We start from the raw sequence: 14,590 nt of genomic DNA on the forward strand, positions 1-14,590 counted from the left end.
TTCAGATGGCTGAGTCTGAGAACCACTTCCCTGCAAAGTCCAGTGTGCTGTCTTCACTCAGACAGTGTGCCCTTGCTGCATTGCTCGCTAGCTCATTTTACCTAACTGTCCAGCGTCTATGTGCCAGGCTCTGGTCAAGGCTCTAAGATTCAGTAGCAGGCAAAACAACCAGATCTTACTTTTATGGTGCTTATCAACTGACTGAGAGCAGGGCTGGGTTTTCGTTTTAAAAGTCACAGGACACTTAACTTATTCTGCATCATGGAAAACAGAATAGTTCTTGCTTGGGCATGCGCAATGTTTTTCCTTAGAACCAGGGAAGACTGGCTTGAGCAGGCCTGCCGGGCACTCACTACCAATCCCTGTCAAGCTTCCCACGGCTACCCAACCTGCCCTCTAGATCATAAAAACAAGATAAAAGTCATGCCCCCCTCCCGGCTCTGCTGTCCCACTCACTCTGTGGAAGAGGCAAGCAGCCGGGATAATTTACCAAAAAGAAACTTAGGGGGATACCAGAGCATTGATTTAAGATTCTGTAACTTGTAGACCAGCACCAGTTCCTCACAGCAATTCCCTGTCTCCAGGTCCTTCCTTCCCAGCTGTTCCCCGAGTTCTCAGGGAGAGAATCAGAGCCAGACCAACTCCAGCTGTTCCCAGGCTTGCCCAGGAAGACAAGGCAGCAGGCGGGCAGGCACGTCTGCTGTTGTTTTCTTTATTCTGGGCATTACAGACGTAGATATATAGATATAGATATAGATATTCCATACAGACTCCCATCACCCCTACGTGCTTAGGCCCAAAACAATGTCCCACTGAACATTCCTGGGCCAATGGGACTGAGGGACATCACAGGACGTCCTGTGCTGTGGAAGGACAGTTGTGCCCCATTCGTCCTCATCCCTTCCCAAACGCATCAAGGGCCCACCCAAGAATGCACGCACTGTGTGCTGGGGACCAGGCATCTCCTCTCTACAGCAACAATTCCTCCCACATACAGCTTCACCTCCTCCCTAGAAAAGCCACTCCACTCCTGTCCTCTAGCTGGCCTCCTGCTGCTGTGTCCCCTCCTGCCTACTGTGTCCCCAGCAAGGCAGTATCCTTGGTGTTTTCTGCCCCACTGACTCATTTCTGAAGAAGAAAAAGATAAAAATCTCCTTCGCCTCAGAGTTTTAAAACATAGGTGAACCCAACTACAGCCCAAATCTAACCACTAGAGCGCCAGCCCCACCACACAGCCTTTGCCCACTAAGCAGCCATAAACTGGAAAACTCAATTAACCTGTGGGCAGCTCAGCCTGGCCACGCAGATTCCAAGACCAGATTAGTTTGTGCCTGCCAGTCAGGTGGAGGCCCGTTAGCCATTCTTGCTGAATACATGTTGAGAATGGAAGGTTCTACACCAAGTGACCCCATAGCGCCCCTGACCAATCCCCCTGCATTGTCTGACCCTGCTAGTTTTAGAACAAGTCCCAGGGGGACCCCGCCCCCAAGTTCTAGGCAACCTGGGACAGGTACTCATGTTAGGATGGGGGTTCCGTCTTACCGGTGACTCTCAAGGTGACTGAGAATCCTGTCTATTCCCAGACTGTGTTCCCTGCCAAGCCCCAGTGAGACCATGCCAGAGACACAGATTCTTCTCTTCCACCCTTCTCTCCAGGAAGAAAGCACAGTGTAGTGCTTGAGTTTTCAAGCTCGTGACAACCATCTCGAGAAATGCAATAACAAAGTATTTCCTTCGAGAACACTCTCGCCACCTAGCACCTCTATGGGCAGACTGCCCACATAGCTCTCAGCTTCCCTACTGTTCACACATCCCACCCAGTATACACAAGAGCTAGTGAGACTTCTGCCTGTCTGTAGCCCACGCCCCAGCCTTCATCTTGTTTGGCCCACTCCCACCGGAGCACCTTGAACTGGCTTCTGGTTTCTCTAATGGCTCCTATACTCTTTGATCTCACACTCAAGGGCCCTTTTCTTCCTCCCTTCCCCCCAATTCACTCAGGGCAGGAAGGAAAGTGGGGGTGGTCAGAGTATCGAAGGAGAGGATGGGGAGAACGAGAGATTAGTCGTCTCCCACGTGCTGTTGCCAGAGATAGAATGAGACCGCATCAGACAGGGACACACACACACTCACACACACACACACACACACACACACACACACCACACACACATGCTCAGGGATAGACTGAGGCTTCATCAGACAGGGACACACACACACACACACACACACACACACACATGCTCAGGGATAGACTGAGGCTTCATCAGACAGGGACACAAACACACACACACACACACACACACACACACACACACACACACACACACACACACACACACACACACCACACACACACACACACACACTCAGGGATAGACTGAGGCTTCATCAGACAGGGACACAAACACACACACACACATGCTCAGGGATAGACTGAGGCTTCATCAGACAGGGACACACACACACACACACACACACACACACACACATGCTCAGGGATAGACTGAGGCTTCATCAGACAGGGACACACACACAAACACACACACACACACACACACACACACACACACACACACACACGTGTGCGCGCGCACACACACTCCCATGTATGAGGTGACTAGTCAGCCCTGTCTTGCACATCTGTAGGACTTGAGCACTTCCTCTTCTCTGCTCTGCCCTCTACTTTGAAGTGAACTGTGGGGGTACAGCCATAGGATGGTCCACTTGGCCACTGGGGCACAGAAGACCAAGTCCTGGAAGGAGGAGCCAGCAGGAGCTGCCTATCAGCCTGAAACATTACTCTGGGTCAAAACCTCCCGATTGCCTTTCCTGCCTCATTCCTCAAAGACCCTGGAATGGCCTGGGGGCGCAGAGTTTGCAGGTTCCCCAGGTTGCAAATGACCAAGTCTCCATTTTTCAAGTCTCCATTTTTCACATGCTGGGCCTGTCTTGTTTTTTCTCTCCCTCCGATAACACAAAACACAGCAGAGGATATCCCGTCATGGGCTTCGCTTCCTTTTGCAAAAACAAGAGGAAATGCCCTGCTTCAGAAAGTGCCCAGTCCTGGAACTGCATCTAGGGGTGTGGGAGGGAGCAGGGCCAGACACCAAGGAGGGCACCCCAGAGTGCCAGGTGAAGGGCAGGCATCCAGTGCACCTGGACGCTGCACTCAGGGCAGGTGCAGGCAGACTGAGCAGCCGTGCCCGTCAGAGCCTGCCGAGGGAAAGGGACAGCAGAGGAGCACAGTTCAGGTGACAGGCCGGCACGGTCATCAGAGTGTGACTGTTGATTCTGGCCACGCGGCTGTGGACAGCGGCCTGGGATTCTCAGTCTCAACAGCACAGGGGGCATGGTCACAGGAGCGCCATAACAGCTTGTGAGAATCAGGCAGGCGAGGGCTTATAGCAGTGACCACGGCCAGCCCCGAGAGTGCACAGCCACTGTCGGTTTTGATTATAATTAACCACTAGGAGCAGAAAACAAGGCTCCGGCCACTCACTCAACGGGGAATTGAGTTCAGCACAGCCACAAAGGTCAGTCAGAGGGAGCCAGGGTCAGGTCCCCTCTCTCCCACTGTGACCCAGGTTTCTAAGTCCTTTTGTGCATCCGCTGCAAACAGGGATTGTGTTAGTCTCCTACTAGTTGCTAATGAGGATGAAATGGAAGGACTGGCACAGTCTGGGTCTTGACAGCATTAGTGACAGACAGACAGACAGACAGACAGACAGACAGACAGACCTCTCGCCACCATGGAAGAGCCACTGCCCCAAAGGGACGCCACTAGGGAGGGAGGAAGTTTTCACTCTCAGGGCCATTCAACCAAACCCCGGTCCCTGAAGGTAGATCCCTCAGGGGACTCACAGCCTGGGGGAGGGGAGGGGCACAAAGTCAGAAGAGGCAAACCAGACCACCCCCTCTTCCTTCAGAGTTTGGCCCAAACATTTCCTGAGTGTGCTCTGCCTTGTTTTACTCCCCTCAGGCAGCAGCAGACTACTTCCTCCTGGATGCCTCCACCCAGGCCCACCATCTGTCTCTGCCCACAGAGCAGCTGTTCCTTGTGGAAGCGGCCTGTCACAGCAAATTCTTTGTAGACACTGTCTGCCAGTGCAGGGTAGTAGCAAAAAAAAAAAAAAAAAAAAAAAAAAAAAAAAAAAGGTGCCTAATGACCGGTCAAATGGAGGGATATAGCCCAGCACAAAGGAAGAAGAGTAAGACAGCCCTAGCCTTGTGCCTTCTAGCCAAAGGCCATTCCCCTCAGAAGAATAGCTGGTATCTGGGCCTAGCCTCTGTCCATGCCAAGCACTCTGGGCAAACCCCAATGGGTATCCCAAATTATGCTCCTACTTGGAGGAATTCCCAGACACTTCTAGATCTAGGGTCAGCCTCCCACCCTTCCCCATTACTCCTGCTCCCTACCTGGCCACCTGGCCACCGTCAGCCTCAGTCCCCGTCAGCATCCAATGCCTTCTGTGGTTGTGTAAAGGCACCACAGCTATATGCACCGTGTGCCAGGCCCGGCTCTAAGGCTATGTCAACATGCTTGCTCCTCACAGCAGCTCTATCAGATTAAATGATATTGTCATGATCCTCACAGCAGCTCTATCAGATTAAATGATATTGTCATGATCCTCACAGCAGCTCTATCAGATTAAATGATATTGTCATGCCCACACTGATGAAAGGGAAACACTGCAAAGATGAGGCACAGATTGATCAAGTAGCTTGGGGTAGAACACAGTCTACGAATTCCCACAGAATGGGTGCTCTGTGGAGTGAAGACTGCTATGTGGGGGAGACGGAACTTGGCAACAGGGTGTCAGGGAAGGGAGAGTGACACAGCTCTGGTAGGTGGGAGAAGCAAGCAGGCCAACTCCATGGCTTCCCCAGCAGTCACAGTTGGGGTAAGGGTGCTATGAACCAGTCATGATGGAGGAGGTCAGGGCTGTCTCCCCACTAATCCCATAGATCTCTCCCTCCACTCTGTCCTCCCCCCACACCTCCCTCCTAGACAAAGTAGTCTCTAAAAGTAATGGCAAAGTCACTTTCTACAGAGCTCCCTGGCTCTGGTAGCTCCTGTCACCCACCTTTACACACACATCTGTGAGCCCGAGAGATCAGCACTGGCTTAGATTAGAGTTGTAAAGATTGCCTTCTGTTGTGGGAATTCATTCTGCCAATAACTTTGTGGTACTGGCCCTAGGGTAGTCTGTGGATGTGATCTCTTAGAAGGAGAGAGACAGAGGTCACAGGCTCTCTTGGGTTGTGAAGACAGGGTCAGGAGGCATGAAGCAGCATGTGGCCGGTTCCCAGCTCCCTTGGGCAAAATGGAAGGACTTTGTAACCGGTTATACCTTGTTCTGTATCTGTGAGTCTGTTTTACCCATAGCATCCCTTAATAAATTTACATATAGATAGAGATATAAAGATAAAGATAAAATTATATATATGTAGACATATATTGTGGTTCTTAGAACAGTCTTCTTACTGATTGATCCCTTGTTATTTTTATTTATAAATTAATACCTTAATTTCTTAACTAATCTCTTAATAATAAATTATTATTACCTCCTTGCTGTTATCATCTTATCCCTGCCAGGAAATAAGAACACAGCAGAACCTGTCCTTATGATTCAAATTACACATTTTATCTTGGATAAATGTATGCTGAGCCAGGCATGGTGGAACACGCCTTTAATCCCAGCTCAGGAGGCAGAGGCAGGTGGATCTCTATGGGTTCAAGGCCAGTGTCCCTCGACATCCTCTCTCACTGCCAGGAACTGTGCACGGATGTGACTTGTGTGTTTGCTTCATCAGTCCTCACCCCTCCACTTGCAGACACCAGGGGACCAGTGCTGATACTTCTACAGTGCCCAACAGGGGGTGTGGCAGGGAACAGGAACATCGGGGCTGAATTGAAAGGACAAGCAATTACCAACTCAGCCTCTCAGACAGCTCTAACAGGAGTGTGGTGTTTGTAATAAGGGAAAGGTGTTTGCCTCAAGTAAATTAGGTAGATCTGTGCAAAAACAAAACAACAACCAAACAGCAAAACTAAACAGTAACCAAAAAAAAAGTTCAAATCATATATATTCCATTAGTCTTGTTAAATAGTAAAAGCAACAGAATGTATCCTTGTCTGGCTAGCCCCATGATATGGGGAGACCCAGAGTGCCTCCCCATTGTCTGCCCAAATGGAGCACAGTATGGGTCCTCTCTTGGGTCCTCTTTGTCTTCACTGACTTCTCCCTCCCAGGCCTCAGATGGCTGAGGGCCAGGCGGGGCTGAGAAAGGAGGGAAAGATGCACACATTACGTCATAACCACACACTCTGGCTGAGACTACATCCCTAAGTTCAGGGCCTTTACATGACCACAGCTAGAAGATGAGAAACATTACCAGCCTCTCATACCCTGGGATGAAAGGGCAGCCTGGACAAAGAGGGGCCGCCAAGCTGGTTCCTCCTTCATAAGCTAAACATAACATGAGCTAAAACTCCTCACTCCTGGGCTGGGCTCACACAGAGGTATCATGTGACCCAATGCTGAAAAGCATTGCAACTGAGGCCAGACATAGGCACTTAGGGCCAGCTGGCCCACTGGTTGGCCATGTGACGAAGGTTAAGTGGCTTAATTCTTTGCAGCTTGCTTTTCTCTTTAGTGACCCCTGAGGAGCTGTGAGGGCTAAATGGCAGGTGCAGAGTGTGTGGCACCGGGCCACTGGCTAAGGTTACCTGCACGTTCTCCTCGGTCACCTCGATCTCTGCGGTGTAGATGTAGTCGATCAGTTTACTGAGTGTCTGTCCATCCACGTCCCTGATCTCAATCTTCTTGGCTTTACTCTCAGACATGTCACCTAGAGTTCACAGCAAAACACAAAGGACACAGATTTGACACCTGAGGCCAGTTTGCTTCCTGTGTTGTCCTGGAAACTGCCAGGGAGAGAGTCGGGCACGGACATCAGGGTCATAATGACCCTGGGCCTCGGATCACTCATCAACCGACTGCAGGCATCCTGTGTTGTGCTGCTTGTTCTGTAGACAAGGCCTGGAGCAACACTCACTGACAACTGCACCCAGGACCAGGTATGGTGAGCAAACTCTCCACCAACCCTGATGCACGGCGGGTCTTATAAGAGGAACAGAAATATGCACAAGCTACAGTGACAACGTGAAAAACGAGTACTTGTTGTTGAGTGGAAACTATGGCCAAACACTGAGTGAAGCGCTTTAAATTCTTGCCTCTTCCAAACCTCACAGAGACGTGTGATGTTTGTAATATTAGCCTCATCTTACAGGGAGAGAAAAGCAAGGCCCAGGAAGGCAGCCCATTCGTCCTGTTGTGCTCATGCATCTAGAGGGCCGAGGTGGTTGAAAGGGAATCTGACTTGAGAATCCACAGCTTTAAGTACCATGTCATCCTGAGTTCTAGAAACACAGAGAAGGAACAACAGACCATACCTGGGAGCTATATCAAGGTCTCCCAAGAGAGAGCACATTTATGTGGGGGTGACAGGATGAAGAGATGTTCCCAAGATAGCAAATGTGGGAAGGGGGGTGCGGGCTAAGTGAAACGGAGAAAAGATCCAAGAGAACACTGTATCCGAGGGACAGTGAGAGGCCAGTGTGGCTGGGCACAGGGTGCAGTGTGGGGGAGGAAGCCAGAGAGGTGCCCATGGCTGTAGCTGGTAGAGCCCCATACATCACACTAGAGAAAGGTACACATGGCCATAGTTGGCAGAGCCCTATTCATCATACAAAGGAGCTTCATCCAAAGGGCAGCACCACTGAGAGGTTCTAAATGGGAACAAGAACAGATGGAACATTTTCCTTGAGAATTTTATACATGAGTACTGTTTTTACATCAGTTCCACCCTTCCCTCTCCACCCCTAACCCCACAACTCCTCTTGTGCCCCACAAAGCCCTCTTAAATTTATGACCTCTTCTTCCGCACAGATGTATATATAAATACAACCTACTGAGTCCAGTTAGTGTTGTTCATACATTTGTGTGTTTAGGGCTGACCATTCAGGATTGGATAACCTCTCAAGGGGCTCCTCTCTGTCTTCTCTCTCTCTCTCTCTCTCTCTCTCTCTCTCTCTCTCTCTCTCTCTCTTTCTCTCTCTCTTTCCCATCCACCACTCACTGACTGTAGCTCTTCACCTAGGTGTGGGGCACTGTGAAATGAATGTCACCTGGTGTTCTCATTTTGGAGATCTTGCTTAGATGACTACGCTGATGTGATTTCATGGGTGTAGCTCCCTGTCAAAATCAGAAGAAACTATCCCTTAGCAGACAAGTCCTGGTCCTCTGACTCTTGTAAACCTTTTGCTTTTTCCTCCCTGATGCTCCATGAGCCTTAGATATAGGAGTTGTGTTGTAGGTGGGTACCGTAGGCTCAGCCATTATCTGCATTTTGGCCAGCTGTAGATTTCTCTCATGGTCTCTGGATGGAAATTTCTGAATGAAATTCTGGGTGCAGGGATGGGAGAGAGCTGCACTGGAGGCAGGAAGAGCAGCTGGAGACCCTGATAATAACTCAAGAAAGAGTAGGTGGCCAGGAAGCAAGAGCAATGTCCGTACCATATTCTCAGCCACAAGACCAAACGATGCCAGTGCTGATCTAGAACCGGCCTCTTCAGCGAGGGCTGGGAACTTCAGGCCACAAAGGCAGTAGAACACTGAAGGGGAGGGTGATCTGACCACAAGAAACAACACAGCCAAAAGCTGTTGTGAGTGTGCAAACAGCCTGGTCCCTGTTCTCTCTCAAATCCATGCCAGAGCCCAGATGATTCAGTAGAGCACAACTCACAGGCTTCTGACACCCTCCTCCCAGCTACAGGGACACACCACCAGTCCACAGCACCCATCCTACCACAGCCCCAGATCTGAATGACTGTAGAACAGGGGGAATGGATGGCGTTGGGTTTGCCAAATCCTGCCTGCACAGTCTCCTTGTCAGGCCAGCTTGGCCAGGAGCCCCACTGTCTTTCCCCTCTCTGGGTACTGTGAAGGCCAACATCTAGAATTCAGGAGGCAGAGGTGAGGAGGAAATAGGGGAAGGTGGCAGACTCCCCCTACCTGCCCCTAAGATGGGGGCCCTGACCCTCCTGAGTTCACACTGAGTCATACAAACAAAACCAAGCACAGGCAAAGAAGGTAGAAGTTAGTGTTTCTTCTTCCAAGTGGCTGTTTAGGAGTTCTCTGATTAGGGCCCAACTGCTAACTGTATCACAAATAATGTTAGGCTTAAGAACTTAGGCCTGAGAAATAGGATTTTGAAAGAGCAGCTGGCTGCAAGAAAGAATTCAGAGGCACGCAGTCAGGTCTGGACTGACCGCCCTCCCTCTGTGGAATCTGTGTGTGGGAGTCAAGCCCAGTCCTTAGAACTTCAGATAAACAAACAGAAACTATTGAAATTGCATGAAAACCTCTGTGTGTATTCACACACCCTTGGGCGCAGGGTCAAGAGGAGATCCGTTTTCTGGGATGATAACAGATTTAGCGGATTCCTTCAGGTTTCTATGGCCCTCGAAAGGTAAGCAAGCTTCTCCAGACAGAGCTTCCTGGACTGTGAACGTCATTGTGCACAGTGCTCAGAATCAAGCACACCCAGAACCCACATGGTCTCTGGAGGTGCTTACCAGCGTATGGCCATTCAGCTTTGCTCCAGCCTCGTCCTGAACACGTGTGTGCACTGTGCAGCGCACACGCCACCACCCTGCCACACCAAGAAACTGCCTGAAACACATTGGCTTGGCCTCAGGAATATGTTTTATGGACCACTTGTTTTTATTGCACACATAAGTTGTTCTGCACCTACAGAAACATAATCATTTGAATCTGGAAAACGAAGAGTTGGAAGTATTTCCCTATTGTCATTCTTCAGCATACACCAAAGTAGTGCATATCTCTGCACTGTGTTGTGTTGGAATGTTTGGTTTTGAAGATTGCTGTCTGAAGCAAAGGAAACTACAACAGAGAAAAACAGAGAATAGGAAAGAGTATTTGCTAGCTATGCCTTAGACATGAGGTTAATATTTAGGATACATGATACAAAGAACTAAAAGTCTGTGGAGATGGATCAGTCAGGAAAGGCATTTGCCACACAAGGCAGGTGGCCTGAGCCTGGATCCTCAGAGCTCATGTTGAAGCTGTCAGCAATCCCAGAGCAACCCTGCAGGAGTCAGAGGGAAGACAGGGGATCTCCAGAATCTGAAAGTCCAGTCCAGACTCCTCAGTGGTGAAGGGATTCTGCCTCAAATAAGGTAAAAAGGGAGGCATCAACACCCAAAAGCCATCCTCACCTCCACACATGTGTGTTTATACACACATGCACACATGCATGCATACACACATGCATGCATACACAACGCTAACTACAAATTAAACATACACATGCACAAACACACTGTGAGTCAGTAAAAAGGCTAAGAAAATATTTATCTAAAGTAGAAACAAAAGTGGCCAATGTTTTTTAAGCTGTTTGATATTATTAACTATCAGGGAAGTATGTATTAAAACTACTTTGAGATTCCATTACCACCCAGTCAGAATGTCTATCACCAAGAAAACCAGTGACAATAAATGCTTTGAGCATGTGAGGAAGGAGAAATGTATTTATGCCTGGTACAAATGTAAGCTGGTGAAGTCATTTTGGTCACCAGTTTCCAAGAAAATTAAAAACAGAATTACCTGTTGACCCAACCATATCCATCTTGAACACACACTGAACATGTCCATGCTCACTGCTGTTCTATTCACCAAGAAGACAGCCATGTTCACTGCTGTAATCACACTGAACACAGCCATGTTCACTGCTGTAATCACACTGAACACAGCCATGTTCACTGCTGCTCTGTTCACAGCAAACACAGCCATGTTCACTGCTGCTCTGTTCACAATCGAAAGGAAATGGAGTCAGCCCACACGTCCACCAATAAACATTCAAGTTGAACATGAAGATGTGGCCCATATACACAATGGGATTTTATTCCTATATAAAGCAAAATAAAGTTTACAAGAAAAGATTCTATTAAACAAGGCAACCCAGGTTCAGAAAGACAAATATTGTATGTTCTTTCTTAGTATGTGGATCTTAACTTCCTAGTTTTTAATGTTTATGGGGGCAGGGAGGCTGGGAAAATAAGCCTTGTAGGTTAAGGGTTCTGTTTGCGGTTGGGACAGGTAAGAACGACTTCCCATTTGTCGTGTTTGTTTGATCCACCTGCACCAGATGTGATGGATCACATGTGGGTGGGAGGTACGTGGGCAGGAAATACGTCAGGATGCACGATTGCCTCTGATTGGATGGAGGGAAATATAGCGGCCAGTGTGACTCGTGGCCGTTTCCTGGGAACCCAGGAGTGGACCTGGCCAGAGTCCAGCTTCCTGCCAGTGTGTAACTAAAGCTTGCTTCAAGTTTGGCTCAGAATTCTGAAACCGGTTTTTCTTTCAAAAATCTCAGGACTGGCACCATCTCGCCGGAAGTGGTGAGGTTAATAGACTGTGCCACCATATCCCGTTTGAGCCTTGCTGGGGTTGCATCCAGGGCTTCCTGGGCGTTAGGTAAGCACTCTTCCAAATGGACTACATCCTCAGGTCTATGAACAAATTTTTGGCATACACACAATTTTACCATCTACTCTATGAATATTTTTCTTCTAATTTATTTTACTTTAAGGAAATGAATGGACATACAGCTAATCCTGAGTTTTTGAGAGAAAAACCAGTTTTACAATTTTGAGCCAAACTTGAAGCAAATTTAATTACACACTGGGAGGAAGTTGGACTCTGGCCAGCTCCACTCCTGGGTTCCCAGGAAACGGCCACGAGTCACTTTTTGCGGAGGCTTAACAAGGACAAAACCACAGGACCACCATATTTCCCATTAGGTCCAATCAGGGGCAAGCACGCATCCTGACGTATTTCCTGCCCACTTGCCTCCCACCTACATCCAATCAGAGGCAATTGTACATCCTGACGTATTTCCTGCCCACGTACCTCCCGCCCACATGTGATCAAACACATCCGGTACAGGTGGATCAAACAAACATGACAAATGGGAACTCGTTCTTACCTGTCTTATCTGCAAACAGAACCCTTAATCTACAAGGTCTACTCCCCCTCCCCCCCGCCACCCGGTCGCCCAGTGACTTTTGCTGTGTGTTTCTCTTGTTCCTATCTTGATCTCACATTGGAGGCGAGAGAACACAAAGTTCAAGGTCGCCCTTGGCCACAGAGTGAGTATCTAGGCCAGGCTTACTGTCTCAAAAAATAATAAGAATAAAAAAGAACTGCTTTGAAATAAATTTCTCTATGACATTATCAATTAATGTCTGTTTTACATAGCTTCTTTATATTTTTGTATGTACCGTGGTCACCAGTAGAAAAAGTTTAAGAAATGCTATTCTGGGGATTTTTTTTTCCTGCTTCTTTGGGTAATTGTGAGAGTTCAGTAAATGAGAAAATGACACTGTGAAAGAAAACCTTGGGGCTCAAAGCCGCAGTGACTTTCTGAGCGTGATCTGTGGAGGTCTGAGAGGCAGTTCAGTGAGCAAAGGCTCCTGACCCCAAGTCACACCGTGGCTCTCAATCTCCACAGGAGGAGAAGCAACTCCCACAGGTTACCTTCTGATCTCCGCACACATGCGATGATGTACACACACACACACACACACACACACACACACACACACACACACGCACACACGCACACACAAAACACACAGAACACAGAACACATGCACACACACTGAATAAATAAATAAATAAATAAATAAATAAATAAATAAATAAATAATAAAATAAATGTTTAAAAAGAAAGTTCCTGTGTAGTAAACTAAGAGACTAACTGGTCACATTGTTGTAATTTTTTAAAATGCGCTCAAGAGAGAAAAACACCGTGCAACACAGTTCAAGCAGAAGGGTTTTTATTAAGGGGAAAAGATCATAAAAAGGGAAAGGGGACGGGGGAGACCAGCCCCCGAGGACAGGACAGTGGGAGAGAGGAGAGAGAGGCAGAGGGGGGGAGGAGAGGCAGAGAGGGGGAACAGAGAGAGAGTGAGAGAAAGAGAGAGGAAAGAGAGGCAGAGGGAGGAAGAGAGGCAGAGAGGGGGAACAGAGAGAGAGAGAGAGAGAGAGAGAGAGAGAGAGAGAGAAGGAGGAGGAGGAGGAGGAGGAGGATGGGAGGTGGGCAGGGCCCTTTTCAAAGGGAACAGAGTGAATATGCACCGGAGGTGCTTTTTGTGCCTGCAGCTGAGGCTGCATCTTGTCAGAACCCCAAGAGCAGGTCAGTACAGATGCCTGAATACTGTCACACATAACTGTAGAAAATAATTCTACAATTTTCTAAAAGTTTCTGTGTTTATCTAGTGTGTGTGTGTGTGTGTGTGTGTGTGTGTGTGATGCTTGCATGCACATGCATTGGCACACTTGTAATGGTCAGATGACCAACAGTAGCTTCTCTCCTTTTACCAATGGATTCCAGGATCCAAACTCCTATCTTCCGGCTTGGCAGCAAGTGCCTTTACCTGCTGAGCCATCTTGTCAGCCCCAATCTTATTATTTCTTATGAAACAGCAGAAATGACTATAACAAATTCAGATTTTAATTTAAATTGGCCCTGAAAAAAAGGCGGTAATGACAGTCACTCCAGTGTAATATGCCCTCTGCTAAGTGATTATCCACAGAAGGTCCTTTAACCCTGTAACAGTTCCAGAGCCAGGTGACATGACGGCCACTTGACAAATTATTGAGCTGACATTTCAAGAGGTGTTTACACACAGATGAAAGGGACAGGGCTAGGACTTGAAGCTGGCCCAACTCAAGACTTAACCTAGACTCATATATAATAAAAGACTTCTAGCTAATAAACCCCTCCATATTTTGAACCTGACTCTAACCAACAGCTTTGACAAAAGAGTTGTAAAACTTAAAACATGGGTCAAAAGTCTAAGGAGAAGTCACCATGTAACACTTGGCAAGCAAGAAGCAAGAGGGCTTGGATCTCGCCTAGCTTGTGACCCAGCAGCCTGGTCACATGACATGGGAGCTGGCAGGAAACAAACGTCTAGGAAGGATTCCACTGAGCTGAAGAAAGAGGTTGCTCTTGGCAGCTCATGGCGTGAGCTGCGGTCATTCCTGAGGGAGAGAAGCCATCCAGAGACTTGCTCATTCTTGTTCTGCTTTGTTCTTTAAGACAGCCTCTCATTATGTAGCCCAGGCTGGCCACAAATTCATAATCCTCCTGCCTCAGCCTCCCAGGTACTAAGATAACAGAGTGTGCCACCACATCAAGCTATGAACTTGGCCATTCTTGATTCTTCACTTATCTCTAAAAGTTTGACAAAAATAGTTGTAGAAAATAGAAGCATGAACCCCATAACTCTTCCCATCCCTGAGTTCAATTCAAAAAGAGCCCCCTAGGCTGGGTTTGGAGGGGGGCTCTGGCAGACACCCCCAGAGAAACTCACCTCACATATCTTTTTGGCTCTATCTCCGCTTGTCATATGTTAACATTCATGTCCCATGAGGGACAGGCATTTGCTCATTCAGCTAGCACACACCAAATGCATCCCACATGCTCAACC

At 48.2% G+C, this 14,590-nt stretch overlaps 1 protein-coding gene across 1 annotated transcript in view; it reads right to left on the bottom strand.

Annotated features, from left to right (window-relative positions):
* LOC100753683 (kelch-like protein 3) overlaps nucleotides 1-14,590 on the bottom strand; it is a 114,637-nt gene that overhangs the window by 61,739 nt on the left and 38,308 nt on the right. The window contains exon 4 of the mRNA XM_027409730.2: nucleotides 6,734-6,855. Within this exon, the coding sequence (XP_027265531.1) occupies nucleotides 6,734-6,855 (122 nt within the window). The remainder of the gene's footprint in view (nucleotides 1-6,733; nucleotides 6,856-14,590) is intronic.

The sequence above is a fragment of the Cricetulus griseus genome, chromosome 3, assembly GCF_003668045.3.
Source record: "Cricetulus griseus strain 17A/GY chromosome 3, alternate assembly CriGri-PICRH-1.0, whole genome shotgun sequence".
Taxonomy (NCBI): domain Eukaryota; kingdom Metazoa; phylum Chordata; class Mammalia; order Rodentia; family Cricetidae; genus Cricetulus; species Cricetulus griseus.